General features: G+C 47.2%; 1 protein-coding gene and 2 long non-coding RNA genes across 4 annotated transcripts in view; 1 reads left to right on the forward strand and 2 right to left on the reverse strand.

Annotated features, from left to right (window-relative positions):
* Positions 1 to 12,069, reverse strand: LOC140106478 (uncharacterized). Its single transcript, XR_011850790.1, has 3 exons — positions 11,102 to 12,069; positions 7,414 to 7,530; positions 1 to 1,065 (listed from the first exon to the last, which is right to left on the reverse strand). It is a non-coding gene; the product is annotated as an uncharacterized lncRNA (long non-coding RNA).
* LOC140106014 (uncharacterized) overlaps positions 1 to 17,373 on the reverse strand; it is a 340,407-nt gene that overhangs the window by 180,018 nt on the left and 143,016 nt on the right. The window lies entirely within an intron of this gene.
* Positions 11,043 to 17,373, forward strand: part of ZYX (zyxin) — a 20,782-nt gene continuing 14,451 nt past the window's right edge. Inside the window, exons 1-2 of one of the 2 annotated variants that reach the window (XM_072130933.1) lie at positions 11,043 to 11,223; positions 15,406 to 15,651. In XM_072130933.1, coding sequence (XP_071987034.1) covers positions 11,055 to 11,223; positions 15,406 to 15,651 — 415 coding nt within the window. In that variant the 5' untranslated portion in view covers positions 11,043 to 11,054. Of the gene's footprint in view, positions 11,224 to 12,317; positions 12,607 to 15,405; positions 15,652 to 17,373 lie in introns of those variants that run through there. The other variant, XM_072130934.1, reaches the window with a different exon arrangement.

Raw genomic sequence — 17,373 nt, forward strand, 5'->3', positions numbered from 1 at the left:
ATGTATCATCCATAACATATGATATTATTACACTGCAGACATCCCGGCCCTCCTGACCCTGTACCATGTATCATCCATAACATGTGATATTATTACACTGAAGACATCCCAGCCCCTCCTGACCCTGTACCATGTATCATCCATAACATGTGATATTATTACACTGAAGACATCCCAGCCCCTCCTGACCATGTACCATGCATCATCCATAACATGTGATATTATTACACTGCAGACATCCCAGCTCCTCCTGACCCTGTACCATATATCATCCATAACATGTGATATTATTACACTGCAGACATCCCGGCCCCTCCTGACCCTGTACCATGTATCATCCATAACGTGATATTATTACACTGCAGACATCCTGGCCCCTCCTGACCCTGTACCATGTATCATCCATAACGTGATATTATTACAATGCAGACATCCCAGCCCCTCCTGACCCTGTACCATGTATCATCCATAACGTGATATTATTACAATGCAGACATCCCGCAGTGTAATAATAATGCTGGTGATACATCTCTCCTCTAGGTTTAGAGGGCGTCGCTGGTCACGGTTACAGGTCGAGCTTCAATCCGAGGACCTCGAATGGTGGATGGTTCTGTACAATGCAGAGGCTGCAGTCCATGTTGGAGCCCTATGTGAGTACAGGTTGCAGACTATGCATAGGTCATACATATTAAAGTCCCCCAAAATCCCTTTAAGTCTCCAAAAACTCCATCCCAAGAGCCAGGACACAGCACGCTGTAATAGACGATCACAAAAAATCAATCAGAGAAGAATTCCTGGATTGCGACGTCTCCGGATATTTGCACAAGTCAGCAGGGAAGGATGTTTGGCAGCTGCTCCCGGAGACAGAACAATGATGGGATCAGATGACACCAGGCTGAATGTTCAGGACAAGGAGGTGACACAACAGGGACGGACTCAGTGCTGCTCCCAGTGGCTGGACACCCTATTATCAGGAACCTCACCTCCAACAATGTGCTATCACAAAGTCAGTTCCATTCTACTTTAAGAACTCTGCTTGTTGTTAGTGTACGACAATATTCTTGGCTAAAAAAAAAAAAATTAAATGCTACTAATATATCTCTGTGTGTCGGACGTGCCCACTATAGAATCCGAGGATCCTCCGGTGGGCCCATCCTCATACTGGAACCCAGAGATACGACAAAAGATAAACTCATTTGGAGATTACAGGGGTCTATTTCATAAGGGATAATGATGGGTGGGAGCCGAATATAAGTATATCTGGTGGGCTCAAAGAACCCAAGTCTGTTACATTGTATCCAGTCTAGACAACGCTCTTTAGCTCAACAGCCTGGACTCACAGAGCATAGTCTCCACTTCTAACTGCAATCTCTGTCTAGACCATGACACAAACAGAAGCTGAATATTCCTGCAGTTTGCTACAATGCATCAGTACCAGTCTAGTCCAGGTTGTTTAGCTCACAGAGCATTGTCTAGACTGGATACAATAATATCCATAAGGTGAAAACCCTATACATAGTATTCTGCTGTAAAGTGGAGACAACTGTATCCAGTCTAGACAATGCTCTGTGAGCACAACGACCTGGACTCCAGAGTGAAACACTGTAGCAATCTAACATGGAGTACAGCTGCTTCTGATGTATTTAGCTCACAGAGCATTGTCTAGGAAGGATACAATTGTAAACACATATTAGAATAATCCTTGGAAATTAGATGGCCCTGTCATGGCAGCCATATTTGCTAACACCCAGCTTTCCCAGGCCCTTGTGTAGGGCAACACTTTCCTAGCTTCAAAAACATGTGGATTTCCCTTTAAGAACAGGGGTCCTGTAACAGCAGTCACATAGCGTGTCACCCAGCTTTCCCAGATATAAAATAACCCTGATTTATGGCACAGAGGAATCGGCAGCCCAGTGTTATCTGCCCACTCCCTGGCACAACCTTAGAGGACTACTTATTGTGGAAATTACGGATCAGGATCGGTTTAGACCCGAAACAGCTGTAAATGGTGTAAATATAATAAATCATCTTTCCATTCAACTGTTTCCTGTCTGCCCCTGAAAAAGCTGGGTGACTACACTGATACAGCTGAAATTGTTGTTACCCAATTTTCCCAGGCATCTGAACAGCATGTATATAATTCCATATCTAGGCAGATTTGACTTTCAGGTTTCTGGGAAAGCTGGGTGACAAGGTGGCTGCCAACACAGCTCTTACAGGAGAGGGCACACAGTTTTACTAATTTCCTGATTACCCAATGATCATGAATAAGGAAACAAGGAATATAATGGAACTGTACAGACAGATTTATTCAGGGTTCAGGTAAAGCTGGATCAACAAATAACCAATCTTTTCTAGGCCTCTGAAAGTCAAACCTGTCTAATGAATGCATTGATAAGTTAGCAGGAGTTATATTACTGAGCAATAACATCTAGGTGACATTCAGTTTTCTGAGAAAGCTGGGTATCAACCATTTTAGCTATTATCACAGCTAAGTATACTCATCCTTGCTAGGCCCCTGAAACTCAAACCCGCCCAGGTACACACAGTGAAAGATATCATGGAGCAATAAGGTCTATGTGATGTTCTGGATTCTGGGAAAGATGGGTGACAGACAATATGGCTGCCAATCAAGCTCTCAGAGGGAAGAAGATTGTCACATATTTAATGGAAAAATTGCCACATATCTAGGTAGTTTTAACCTTCAGGGAAAGCTGGGTATTAACCAAAATGGCTGCACATAGAGCTGTCATAGGACACCAAACTTTCCTAGGCCCCTGAAGGTAAAATCTGACTAGTTACACAGAGTGAGCAAGAGTTATGACACAGTTATGAGACGTTCAGGTTTCCTGGAAAGCTGAGTGACAACAATGTGGCTGGCAATAGAGAGTTCACGGAGAGAGAATACTCAACTTTTCTAGGATCCTGAAAACTGTCTAAGAATCGGGATGTATTGCGAAATTGTGAGAGAGGTTTCAGTTGTCACCCAGCTTTCCCAGGATCTGGTTGCATTCCAAATAGATTTTGACTGAAGATTTGGCTATGACTATGAGGGTGGGCACAGGGCAGGGGGCACGGGCCTGGCATAGCCGCACTCATGATAATCACTGTGTCAGTCCTAAGTGAAGAAGCGGGGGGTTGTCAGCAGAAGGAAAGCGGGGGGTCTGTCAGAAAGCGCACAGCTGTGTGTGGGTGGGGGGAGGCTCCCACATGGAAAGAGCTGCAGGGAAGGAAGAAAACGGCTGTGGGTGGAAGAGGAGAAGGCGGACAGATGTAAAATTGGGATATGATATGCAGGAGAGTAATGGGGGGTGCCAGCAGCAGGGGGACTACAAGGCACAGCAGACCCTGCCAGGAATAGAGGCGCTGGCCTATGTGCCATGGAGAGTGGGCACCCACTGGGGTCAGGGGTCATTATACATACAACCTGCACAGAACAGACTCATACACAACATGTATACACAACATGCAATGTATATGAAGTATGTACACATGCTACCCATATACTACACACATGCAACATACAAACACATTGGGCTCAAACACTAAGGGTCCGCGGACCGCGATTCTGTCGGGTTTCCCGAATATTTCCTTTTTGCGCCAAATTGCTCTGGGTTTTTGCCGCACGATCGGATTGTGGCGCACAACGGACAGCGGGATTGCGACAGGACTGGGTAAGTAAATCTGCCCCAATGGGACTCATTTACTTTCCCCGGTCCTGCAGAGTTCACAGGAAGTGCATTATCCATGTATAATGCCCTGCGCCGCGATTCACTAACATCGTGCACCCGATATCCTGCATGTGTCACTTCCCCGCTCAGGTCCCCGGAGTTCACCTTCTTCTTCCTGGTGCATGTAAAAGCTTGATCTTGCGACACAATTTAAATCTTAAATCTCGTTCTCAGACCGAATCAGTCGGCTCGTCAGCATGCCCCCTGATTTCTGTCACATGAAAGCAGCGCAGCTGCGCCAAAATCCGATGCGTGCAACACATTCCCAGCACAATCCCTTTTAAAAAAAAAACTGTCAAAGCTGCACAAATCCCGAAAACGGTGAACAGTCCGACAAAAGTGCGATCCGCGACCCTTAGTAAATAAGCCCCATATACTGCACATACACAATGTACACACACAAACGTACATACAGGCACACGTGGTCTACCAGACGTACATACGGGCACACGTGGTCTACCAGACGTACATACGTTCACACGTGGTCCACCAGACGTACATACGGGCACACGTGGTCCACCAGATGTACATACGGGCACACGTGGTCCACCAGACGTACATACGGGCACACGTGGTCCACCAGACGTACATACGGGCACACGTGGTCCACCAGATGTACATACGGGCACACGTGGTCCACCAGACGTACATACGGGCACACGTGGTCTACCGGCCGTACATACGGGCACAAGTGGTCCACCAGACGTACATACGGGCACACGTGGTCTACCAGATGTACATACGGGCACAAGTGGTCTACCAGACACACATACGGGCACACGTGGTCTACCAGACATACATACAGGCACACGTGGTCTACCAGACAGACATACATACAGGCACACGTGGTCTACAGACATACATACAGGCACACGTGGTCTACTAGATGTACATACGGGCACAAGTGGTCTACCAGACACACATACGGGCACAAGTGGTCTACCAGACACACATACGGGCACATGTGGTCTACCAGACATACATACAGGCACACGTGGTCTACAGACATACATACAGGCACACGTGGTCTACTAGATGTACATACGGGCACACGTGGTCTACCAGACGTACATACAGGCACAAGTGGTCTAACAGACACACATACGGGCACATGTGGTCTACCAGACATACATACAGGCACACGTGGTCTACAGACATACATACAGGCACACGTGGTCTACTAGATGTACATACGGGCACACATGGTCTACCAGATGTACATACGGGCACACATGGTCTACCAGACATACATACAGGCACACGTGGTCTACCAGATGTACATACAGGCACACGTGGTCCACCAGACGTACATACGGGCACACATGGTCCACCAGACGTACATACAGGCACACGTGGTCTACCAGATGTACATACGGGCACACGTGGTCTACCAGATGTACATACGGGCACACGTGGTCCACCAGACATACATACAGGCACACGTGGTCCACCAGACATACATACAGGCACATGTGGTCTACCAGACATACATACGGGCACATGTGGTCTACCAGACAGACATACAGGCACACGTGGTCCACCAAACAGACATACAGGCACACGTGGTCTACCAGATGTACATACAGGCACACGTGGTCTACCAGATGTACATACAGGCACATGTGCAGTCTACATCAGATATTTACACGCTCTCATATGTGCACCAACACTTTCATCCACTGTTTTTCGCACCCGCGTGTCCCCGCTAGAGGAGATTATCCCTAGCACTGTATGACATGCTGTTTTTGGCACATACGTGCTGCCTTGTCTCACGACGTGATCTCTGTGTCACCACAAGACGGGACACGTCAGCAGCGCGTCATGTATCTGTGTAGCCGGCAGTATCCCTGCCATGGAATTCTAGGAAGATCGGAAGTGCAGGGCGGGTGGCGGGTTACTCATTATTATGTCTATAGGAGGGTCCGGCTACACGCTGGATATCAGGAGATTATCGGACCCATTGTGTGAGGCAGCAGCACAGTCATGCCTCAGGGGCACCACACAAAGGGTCCCAGGAGTGGAGGTCTCCCCCGAAGATGTCTCCATTACTCATTATCTCATTCACCATACAAACCGTATACAGCGTTATGCATTGTTCCTGGAGGAATGTCATTGATGGATTTATACTCCAGGATTGTAGCTCCTCCACATGCACTGGGAGTGTGTCCTCACACTGCTGTGCTCTCTGCAGCCAGTGTTATGTATTGTCCCTGGAGAGATGTGTAATCAGACCTTTGTGTATGTTAGTAGCAGCAGAACTGTGATATATGGATTTATATTCCAGGATTGAAACTTCTTCAAGTGCACTGGGGGCGGGGGGAGCTTGTCCTCACACTGCTGTGCTCTATACTTACCGCAGCCAGTGTGTGTATTGTCCCTGGAGAGCTGTGTAATGAGACCTGTTGTTAGTAGCAGCAGGACTGTAAAATATGGATTTATATTTCGGGATTGTAGGTTTTTTAAGTGCACTGCAGGCTTGTCCTCACCTCACACTGCTGTGCTCTGTACTCCCTGTATTGAAGTTTACTCCTACAAAACTCACAACAGAAATTGGACGTTGCAGCAACTCAAGGCCATGAGCACATCAGTGTTAAGGCATGTTACCAGTGCAATTCTGGAATATACACAACATATACAAAGATGTGATTACACAGACTGCAACAATACATAACACTGTCTGCAGAGAGCAGCTAAGAGCACAGCAGTGTGAGGATATGCCCACAGTGCACTTGGATAAGCTAAAATCCAAAAAGATAAATTCATATTTCATAGTCCTGCTGCTACTAACAACATACACAATGGTTTGGTTACACATATCCCCCAGGAACAATATATAACATTGGCTGCAGAGAGCACAGCAGTGTTAGGACACATTCCCAGAAATTATAACCCCCAGATAAAAATCTATATTTCACAGTCCTGCTGCCACTAACAACATACACAAAGTTAAGATTACACTGCTCTCCAGGGACAATACCCAACACTGTTTGTTGCAGACAGCACAGAGCACAGCAGTGTGAGAATTAGTCCCCAGTTCACTTGGAGAAATTACAATGCTGAAATATAAAGCCATATATCACAGCCCTGCTGCTACTAACAACATACACAGCGGTATCTCTCCAGGGACAATACCTAACACTGGATGCAGTCTGTATGGTCCCACCTGCTGACAGGTTCCCTGTGCCTAGCCACCCAGCTTTACAGAATCTCTGAAATACAAACCTTTAAAGCTGCAGCAGGGAATAGGTACAAGTGGAAAATTTGCAGTTTAAAAGTCATAAAGCTGGAGGAGACAGGGTTTGCCATGGTGATCGTCACCCAGCTTTCCCAGTAACAGAGAGAATGAGTAGGAATTAGTATGTATTGCCTCATCCTTCTATATAAGTGCAGTGTACTATAGGTCACCAGTGGGAGGGTGATGATCACTGCTGGAGGTATAACAGCAGCCATGTTGGTTGTCACCCAGCTTTCCCTGGAGCAGACAAAGCGATGGCATAAGGGCAGAGTACATGTGGATTCCCGGGGTGGCAGCTTGTAATGAGCATGTACAGCAGCGGAGTGTGTGACACAATGTAGTGTGTACATAAGAGGTTGTACTGGTTCCAGTAATAGAGGAGGGGGGGTGTACTGGTGCATGACCCAGGAATGTGTGATCACCAGGGAGGGGGCAGGCTATACTTACATGTGTCAGGGGAGGGGGCTCCTGGCAGGTCCGCTCCTTATTTCCTGGTTTTGGGTTTGTTCCTTTTATGGGCATGGAGAACTGTCGGAGTGAGGTCACCATGAGACGTCCAGGAGACTGCAAGGAAACATCAGCACAAAAGAGACAGTCACAAAGCGTCAGCAACGTCATCTGCTCTAGTCAGGACTAAATCTGCAAACTTTGTCAATATTTGGGATAGAATCATAAATAAAGAGAAGGCACGGGTTACACCTTGATACATTTTATCTATACATTGTGTGCAGTTCTAGAAGTGACTATTGACACACTGCACCCCGGATACACGGAACATTCCAACACCGTCTGCTGTGGAATGTGAGTCATACACAGGAAGGAGCGTGCAGGTCCCAGTAGGCAAAACACGCAGTTATAAAATGTTGTGAGAATGCATTTTCCAACATTATAGGTGAAAGTGATGGTAAAAGCCACATACAAGGCTTAAAATCGGTATATTTTTTATAACAACGCATTTCAGGACAAGACGGTCACCTTTTAATTCAGAAATGAGTCAATATTTCCAAAACTGACGCGTTTTAAGGCTCAACTGGTCTCTTCAGATGAAACAAAGGTTCATTATAGCTGATTTGGGACTAGACAAGCACTTTCCAGTATTGTTTCTCCAGTAACAACGCGTTTCACAACTAAAAGAACCTCTTTTTCAGATTAGGGAAGTGTCAATGAATTGAAATGCATTTCAGGACTAGACTTGCACCTTCTGAGTAAGAAAAGTTTCCAAAAAAGTTTGGAATCGTTTGGCAATTTCCGTCAGCTCCATATTGATTATGCACGACCGCCTGATCCATTAGTCTGACGGAGCAACGAGAGGTCTGACGGAGGTACGTGGGACCTCATCGTACCCCTTGTTTTCGTGATCTGTTGGGGTCCCATGAATAGGGCTCGTGGATGGGGCCTAACTTTTGTTAGTGGAAAAACCCCTTTAAGAGGATAAAACTGGAAAAATGCTCAAAATATCTAAAACCAAACGCATTTCAGAACTCAAATACTATATTATTTAGAGTGAAAGTGCATTTTGGATCTGGACCAATACTCAATGTCTTTAATAGTAACGCGTTTCAGGCTTCTTCACATTTTTTGAGACATTTAAAGAAATGCGTTTTTGGACTGGACTGAACTATTCCAGATTAAAAAGGTAAAGTAAATAGATTTGCTCCAATATATCTATAAAGTGAGACATTTCAGGACTGTAGTATCCTTTCAGATTACGGAACGCTCAAAACAAAATAAGATATTACTTATATCCAGTAGACGCATGTTTAGGGATCACACTTGCTTCTTCTTTGCAGAGAGACATAAAAAGGCAATATAACACATTTCAGAACTAGGCATGCAGTTTCAAGAAAAGCTATAAGCTCCAGAAACGCGTTTCAGGTCTGAACTGTGCTCTTCGTTTTAACACATCGTGGAGCACATTAGTCGCTTCCATGCAGAGTGAGGAAAGAAGTTCAATAACCGGAGTAATTTAGGGATTATCTGAAGCATTACTCACGCTTTGCAAGATGACACTGACCTCCTTCAGAGTAATAGCATGGGAAATACAAAACTCCATATAAACCACTCTTAAAGTTCTTTTGGATCTGAACCAACCCAATTAGATTTAAAAAAAAAGGTTTATCTCTAATTGTAACGCATTTCGGAACTGAACTGGTCTCTACTTAAGATTGAGAGGAGGTAAAATAGAAACAAATACTTAATTCCAGTATTGACGCATTTCAGTCCAGAACTGACACAATCTGCACATTAGGGTAAAACTGAAAGGAAAGGTTGAAGTTCTATCGTATTAATGCATTGCCGGATCGATGGACACTTCTTCAGATTAAAGAAGAGTAAGATATAAATACTTAATAATTTTCATTAGGAACGCGTTTTAGGACCAGGCTGATCCATTCTGAACAGTTTGAGTAAAAAATAAAAAGTCTTGTATCGAAGTTGATAAATTAAGTGTTTAATAACTAGAGAATCCATTACGTCTCATAACACATTTCAGGACTAAAGAAATTCCATTTTTAGATTTTAGAAAGAAAGCTTCAATCTCTGCATCCCAGCGCGTTTTGGGAAGAGTCTGCTTTCCGTCTACAGAATAAGAGAAAGTAATAATGAACAAATAGAATCAAGATCTATAATAACATGTTTCAGGATTGGACTGGTCCTTTCAGATTAAGGAGTTGAAAGAGAAAGGTTACTGACGCATTTCAGGACCGGATGAGCCAGTTCTTCATATTAAGAGAATTTAAACTGAAGAGAAATTTCATTAGCCCTAATCAGATTATATTTCTTCTGATCATGATAAAATTGGAACTAAAAAAGGTTATTATGTCAAATAATGATGCCTTTTTTGGACGTGACCGCTCCCTTCTTTAGATGGTAGAGGTGAGAATCCATCAGTAATGGGTTGCAGGCTCAGGTAGACAGCCAAAATACATGCATACATGCATTAAGAGAGATAGTCAGGCTCAGGTAGACAGCCAAAATACATGCATACATGCATTAAGAGACAGTCAGGCTCAGGTAGACAGCCAACATACATGCGTACATGCATTAAGAGACAGTCAGGCTCAGGTAGACAGCCAAAATACATGCATTAAGAGACAGTCAGGCTCAGGTAGACAGCCAACATACATGCATTAAGAGACAGTCAGGCTCAGGTGGACAGCCAACATACATGCACTAAGAGACAGTCAGGCTCAGGTAGACAGCCAACATACATGCACTAAGAGACAGTCAGGCTCAGGTAGACAGCCAACATACATGCACTAAGAGACAGTCAGGCTCAGGTAGACAGCCAACATACATGCACTAAGAGACAGTCAGGCTCAGGTAGACAGCCAACATACATGCACTAAGAGACAGTCAGGCTCAGGTAGACAGCCAACATACATGCACTAAGAGACAGTCAGGCTCAGGTAGACAGCCAACATACATGCACTAAGAGACAGTCAGGCACAGGTAGACAGCCAACATACATGCATACATGCACTAAGAGACAGTCAGGCTCATGTAGACAGCCAATATACATGCATGCACTAAGACAGTCAGGATCATGTAGACAGCCAAAATATATGCATGCACTAAGAGACAGTCAAGCTCAGGTAGACAGCCTATATACATGCATGCACTGAGAGACAGTCAGGCTCAGGTAGACAGCCAATATACATGCATGGACTAAGAGACAGTCAGGCTCAGGTAGACAGCCAGTATACATGCATGCACTAAGAGACAGTCAGGCTCAGGTAGACAGCCAGGATACATGCATGCACTAAGAGACAGTCAGGCTCAGGTAGACAGCCAGTATACATGCATGCACTAAGAGACAGTCAGGCTCAGGTAGACAGCCAGTATACATGCATGCACTAAGAGACAGTCAGGCTCAGGTAGACAGCCAGTATACATGCATGCACTAAGAGACAGTAAGGCTCAGATAGACAGCCAGGATACATGCATGCACTAAGAGACAGTCAGGCTCAGGTAGACAGCCAACATACATGCATACATGCACTAAGAGACAGTCAGGCTCAGGTAGACAGCCAATGTACATGCATGCACTAAGAGACAGTCAGGCTCAGGTAGACAGCCATCCACTCGGAATGATGAGAGAGCACAGACACCTTGAGAGTGAGCACATTGCACATACCCATAGTGTGACACACTCCCAGTCATCTCCTGGCCTCGCCCTTTCCACTCCCCCTGGGCAGTCTCAGGCGGTCTCTGGCTGTCTCTCACTCTGTGTTGGCAGTCAGTCTCTGCTATTCAGAGGTAAGAGGCATTGAGTGTGTGTTGTGGGGATAGACACCCAGTCTGTCCCCTTGTGTGACTGTCTCTGGGCTGCAGTGGTATGTAGAGTGCTGCTGGGGGTGTAGGGGCCACCGCTGGGGCCCTAGGGGTGCTATGTGCCAGCTGTCTCCTCCTGGAGATGTCTCTTTACCACTGGAGCACAGATGTGGCTGCAGCCTGTCTCTCTTATCTGTCCTCTCACAGCCTTTGTCTAGGTCTATTGTTCGAGGCTGTCTCTTAGCCACATTGCCGGAGCTCTCTGATACATTGTGATACATTGTATCTTCTTCCTGTGTTACATTGTTTTTCATTGTATTTGTAAATACCGTCTCTTCTGCTGTACAATGAGCTGACCTGCTGTCTTCTCCCCTGTGGATCCACACCCTACAATGGACTCACTTCCCACTCTGATGGTCACTGTCTATTGTAAAGCACACTGTCTCTTTTTTCCCCCCCTGCCTTTGGATATGTTGCAGGGCTGTCTCTCTTCTCATGTTCATTATGCACAGTGTAAACATCTGTCTCTCCATCTGTGCAAGTTTAGAGTGCTTTGCAGTCTCTTAAAATGCATAGTAAGCTGTCTATATTAGGCTCTCTAACACCTCAGGCCCTCTGTACAAAACTGTCTCTTACTGGACACTGTTGGACCTCTCTCTGTGAGACTGTCCAGCATTGTGCACAGTATTGGGACTCTCTACAGTATTCATGTCTCTTTAAGTCCATTACACTCTTAAACCCATAGTAGTATGTGTACTGAGCTGTCTCAATGTTGTCTAACACTCCTGGTCACAGCAGTCTCTTTTAAGTCACTGTACATGGACTAACATTACAGGTCACTATAGTAGCATCGATCTCCCATAGTGCACAGAACTGGGGGTCTCTTGTAGCCCATGGCTTATCACTCTGCAGGACTGTCTCTTTAACATGCTGTCTCTCTCTCACCCCCAGCCCAGCAGTGTAATGTTAGTTAATGACTCCCAGCTGGGGAAGGGGGTGGGGGTCCAGGGGGCAGTCCCTCTCCTCCTCTCCCTGCAATCCTGAGACATTGCTCACTCACCTCATCCTTCCCCATCCTGAGAGGACAAGGCCTCCCCCCAGTTACCTCATCCCTGCCCTGAAGACCTCAGCTCTGATGGTTACCTCATCCCTGACCTGCAGGCCATAAACTTTGTAACCTCTCAATCCCAGCTGCAGGACCCCCTATGTCATGGACATTCCTGCTCCCAGCGCTGTGGACTCTCATTGTCTGTAGTTACCAGCACCCCCAGATTTCAGGGGGCCACAGCCGTCCTCCCCGTGCTGATCCTGTGTAACAGTCCTAGTGTGTGTTATTTTTCGTATGATCATTTCTGTGCGGTAGAAATGGTAAGGAAAGTAATAGTCGCCACTTGGATGGACTTTGATTACATTTTGGTAAAATGTGAGATTTTCTTTAGGATTACAACCATATCTTACCCTCTACTCATGGCCTCTTACCCCTCATATTACCCTTTACTTATAGTGATGGCAGTTCCTGTCCTCTACTCTGAGGGTGATGCCACACGTTGCCGTTTTCGGTCCGTTTTTAAAATGCATCTGTTTCTGGCTGCTTTAAACCTGTTTATCTTCATTTCTAGAAGTGTAGGCAGCTGTGAAACAGATTAAAGCCAAACACATGGTAAACATTGAAAACCGCATGCTTTAAGTCGGTCTGAAAACGTGACGTGTGGCATCACCCTTAGTGGTCACATCTTGCCTTTCTACGTATAGTTTGTGCACCAGCGTTACTTCTGTCTTCTCATAGGAAGTCAGATCTTACCCTCTAGTCATATTAATGCCCCAACATATTACTCCAATTAGTTGTCACATATCTAACCGCCTACACATAGTGTACATAGTCTAACTTCCCACTGCTAGTAGTCACTGCGCCAACCTCTTATCCTTCTCAATCTGTCTATGCATCTGTACTTTGTTTTCCTAGCACCATTCTCCCAACTTAGTCAACTTGCGCTCATGGTCCGTACATTCACGTCTTGCCCTTGCACTCATAGTCCGTGCACCCACATCTTGCCCTTGCACTCATAGTCCGTGCACCTACGCCTTGCCCTTGCACTCATAGTCCGTGCACCCACGTCTTGCCCTTGCACTCATAGTCCGTGCACCCACGTCTTGCCCTTGCACTCATAGTCCGTGCACCCACGTCTTGCCCTTGCACTCATAGTCCGTGCACCCACGTCTTGCCCTTGCACTCATAGTCCGTGCACCCACGTCTTGCCCTTGCACTCATAGTCCGTGCACCCACGTCTTGCCCTTGCACTCATAGTCCGTGCACCTACGCCTTGCCCTTGCACTCATAGTCCGTGCCCCTACGTCACGCCTTGTGCTCATAGTCCGTGCCCCTACATCTCGCCCCTGCGTTCATAGTCCGTGCCCCTACGTCACGCCTTTGTGCTTATAGTCCGTGCCCCCACGTCTTGCCCTTGCGCTCATAGTCCGTGCCCTCTCGTCTCGCCCTTGCGCTCATGGTCCGTGCCCCCACATCTCGCCCTTGCGCTCATGGTCCATGCCCCCACATCTCGCCCTTGCGCTCATGGTCCATGCCCCCACATCTCGCCCTTGCGCTCATGGTCCATGCCCCCACATCTCGCCCTTGCGCTCATGGTCCATGCCCCCACATCTCGCCCTTGCGCTCATGGTCCATGCCCCCACATCTCGCCCTTGCGCTCATGGTCCATGCCCCCACGTCTCGCCCTTGCGCTCATGGTCCATGCCCCCACGTCTCGCCCTTGCGCTCATGGTCCATGCCCCCACGTCTCGCCCTTGCGCTCATGGTCCATGCCCCCACGTCTCGCCCTTGCGCTCATGGTCCATGCCCCCACGTCTCGCCCTTGCGCTCATGGTCCATGCCCCCACGTCTCGCCCTTGCGCTCATGGTCCATGCCCCCACGTCTCGCCCTTGCGCTCATGGTCCATGCCCCCACGTCTCGCCCTTGCGCTCATGGTCCATGCCCCCACGTCTCGCCCTTGCGCTCATGGTCCATGCCCCCACGTCTCGCCCTTGCGCTCATGGTCCGTGCCGCCACGTCTCGCCCTTGCGCTCATGGTCCGTGCACCCGCATCTCGCCCTTGCGCTCATGGTCCGTGCACCCGCATCTCGCCCTTGCGCTCATGGTCCGTGCACCCGCATCTCGCCCATGCGCTCATGGTCCGTGCACCCGCATCTCGCCCATGCGCTCATGGTCCGTGCACCCGCATCTCGCCCATGCGCTCATGGTCCGTGCACCCGCATCTCGCCCATGCGCTCATAGTCCGTGCACCCACGTCTCGGCGTCTAGTCCTTGTACTCGTTCAGTGTTTTGCTGCTGTACTTTCCCTATTACAATACTCAATGCTAAGTCAGTGCAGTCTCACCTTGTACTTCTGACCTTCACTTTACTCACTGCAACCTTGTTTTACACGTCACCTTCTACTCAATGTTAAACCAGTACAACCTTATTCATTAGTTAATACGCTGGGGTTAACACCCCCATTCACAGGCATCATTGCACCCCTATGCTGTGTCCCCCCCAATTTCCATCCTGCACCCTACTCTCGGTCTCTCCCTCCATGATGGCGGCCATGCTTATAATGCTGAGCGGTGCAGGAACCCCCGGGAGTATTTCCATGGAAACAAAGAGAGACAGACGCAGAGCGAGACAGGCGGAGGAAGGCGTTCAACCTTGAGCTGGCAGGGATCTGTTCTGCAGGATTTGGTCATAGTGCGAGTTAGATTACACTTTACTGCTATTTTTTTTAACCTTTACTATGCTTTGGCAGCCATATTGTTTATGGTGGTGGTGATGGTGAGGGGGATTGCAGGGCAGAATTCAGAATTTCCTTTGTCGAATATTCTGGATCAGTGAAGGGGTTAATACAAGCCGAGCTGCAGATGACGAATGCCTATGGGGACCCGGATTGCCTCTGGCTCTGTAAAAATGGGTTTTGTTCCATACAAAGCGGAAAAATCACAGAGACGTAGCAGAGCTGAGTTTGTCATTTAAACCAAATGCAAGATATGATAATGTTCTCATCTTGTACTCGGAGAAACGACTTGGTGACCGTCTCAGCTCTGCTACATCTCTACTTATGTGTATGATTATGTGTGTATAATTTTAACGTCCCCCCCCCCCTTTTTTCTTATTAAAGACTTCAAGATGGACCCCGCCGCCCCCGCCACCAGGATGACCTCTTCTTTCACCATCAACATTTCTACACCATCTTTTTACAACCAGCCCAAAAAGTTTGCTCCAGTGGTGCCCCCTAAACCTAAGGTGAACCCCTTTAAATCTTCAGAAGATGCTGGTACCCAGGACAATGCCTCGGCCCCAAGGGCGTTTCTGGGAAAAGTCGGGGAAATCCCAGCCTTGTCACCGTGTGGAGGAGAACAAGAGGGTAAATAGGATGTTACTCATCTGTTTTGGTCATTTCCTGTTACTATATTTAAAATTTATGTTCTGGGGAGACTCCTCCAGTGAGCCCCACATTATGTGTTCTGCTATTTGGATATCAGAGAAAAGATAAAATTGTTAAACAATCTTCCTTATTTGCATATAACTCAACATTATAGCCACAGATTGCTAGATGACTTAAGCCCCGCCCATGCTTAACCAAGCAAAGCCCCCCCAAATCAAACTGAAACTAGATTATGTATCTCTAAGATCTGTTTTATTGGACAATCCTTGTGTGTATTCAGTTTTCTCAATAAAAGATAGGTGAGTATTAAACTGGTCACTGTTCCACCTTCCAAGGGAATAGCCCCGCCCATGAGGGGAATACGTAGCATTGAGACATTCCAGGGTGCTGCTAAGGGGGAGGAGAGAGGCTCATTTCCCTTTATTACTGGGTATAGAGAAGCCGTGCCACCTTCTGCAGAGTTACATAGGGTTAGGCCTTTGCGGAAGGAATATGGAAAGGGAAGTGGGATAGTATAGGGCTGGTTCAGCAGAGGAAAGATCACAACTTGCTTAATATAGGTCAAATGAATGAAGCAACACTCACTTCATCCATTGTTTCCCTCTTCATATGATGCTTCCCAGGTCTCTCTACATTTTGGTCCCTCTTGATAGACAGGAAATCCTCTGGGGCTGGCCCTTCCTCTGGGGCTGGCCCTTCCTCTGGGGCTGGCCCTTCCTCTGGGGCTGGCCCTTCCTCTGGGGCTGGCCCTTCCTCTGGGGCTGGCCCTTCCTCTGGGGCTGGCCCTTCCTCTGGGGCTGGCCCTTCCTCTGGGGCTGGCCCTTCCTCTGGGGCTGGCCCTTCCTCTGGGGCTGGCCCTTCAGTAAATGGGACTAGAATAGAGAGTCTGACTTAACAGGAGCTGTCTTTTATTTAAAGGGGACTTTTCACCACCTCCATCAAATCCATTTTTTTCAACCTTTAGTAGCTGTCTCTCATCTGAATACCATCACCATTGGAATTTTCACCCTAGTCCTCACCGTTCTCATAATTTTTTCATTACTGTTGACAGAGGGTAGGAGCCAGACTAATCTGTATATTATCCAGCCCTTAACCACCCATCTGACAGTAGGTGGCCATAATTAGCATATTTGGTACTGTTATTACCCTGAAATTATTCTATTTAGGCTCTCTATTGCCAGATGGGTGGTCCTGGACTGGAAGAGGCAGCCTGACTCCGCCCATTTGACAGCAGGGTTTAGGACGAGAGAAAATTCCAGAATCAGTGGAACAATATCCAATAAATGACGCAATGAGTTGGGGTGGGGGATGGTGTTGAAAAGTCCCCTTTAACCCATCCTGAGCCATTGGTACTAAAATACCTTTTGTCATACAGTAACAAATTCCCTCTATACATGTGATGACTGACGCACTGGTTGATTTGTATTGTAAGTTGATCCCATGACATCACACTGTGTTGGGAGGTGTGTGGGGGGTGGAGGGGCGGCAGTGTTTTTTGTTTTCCCTTTGGAAAGCCCCAAGTGTTACTACAACCCTGGAATGTCTCACTTTCTAAATGCATTCTTTTCATGGTGTTACGGGGGTGGGGCAGGCACCTGTGACTATTGACTAATGGCTCCTTAGAGAAAAGGTTCTACCGCAGGGAGGGAACCAATATGGCTGCCTCCACAATAGTCACCCCCCCCCCCCTTCCCTTCCAAC

Source organism: Engystomops pustulosus, chromosome 11 (genome assembly GCF_040894005.1).
Source record: "Engystomops pustulosus chromosome 11, aEngPut4.maternal, whole genome shotgun sequence".
NCBI lineage: Eukaryota > Metazoa > Chordata > Amphibia > Anura > Leptodactylidae > Engystomops > Engystomops pustulosus.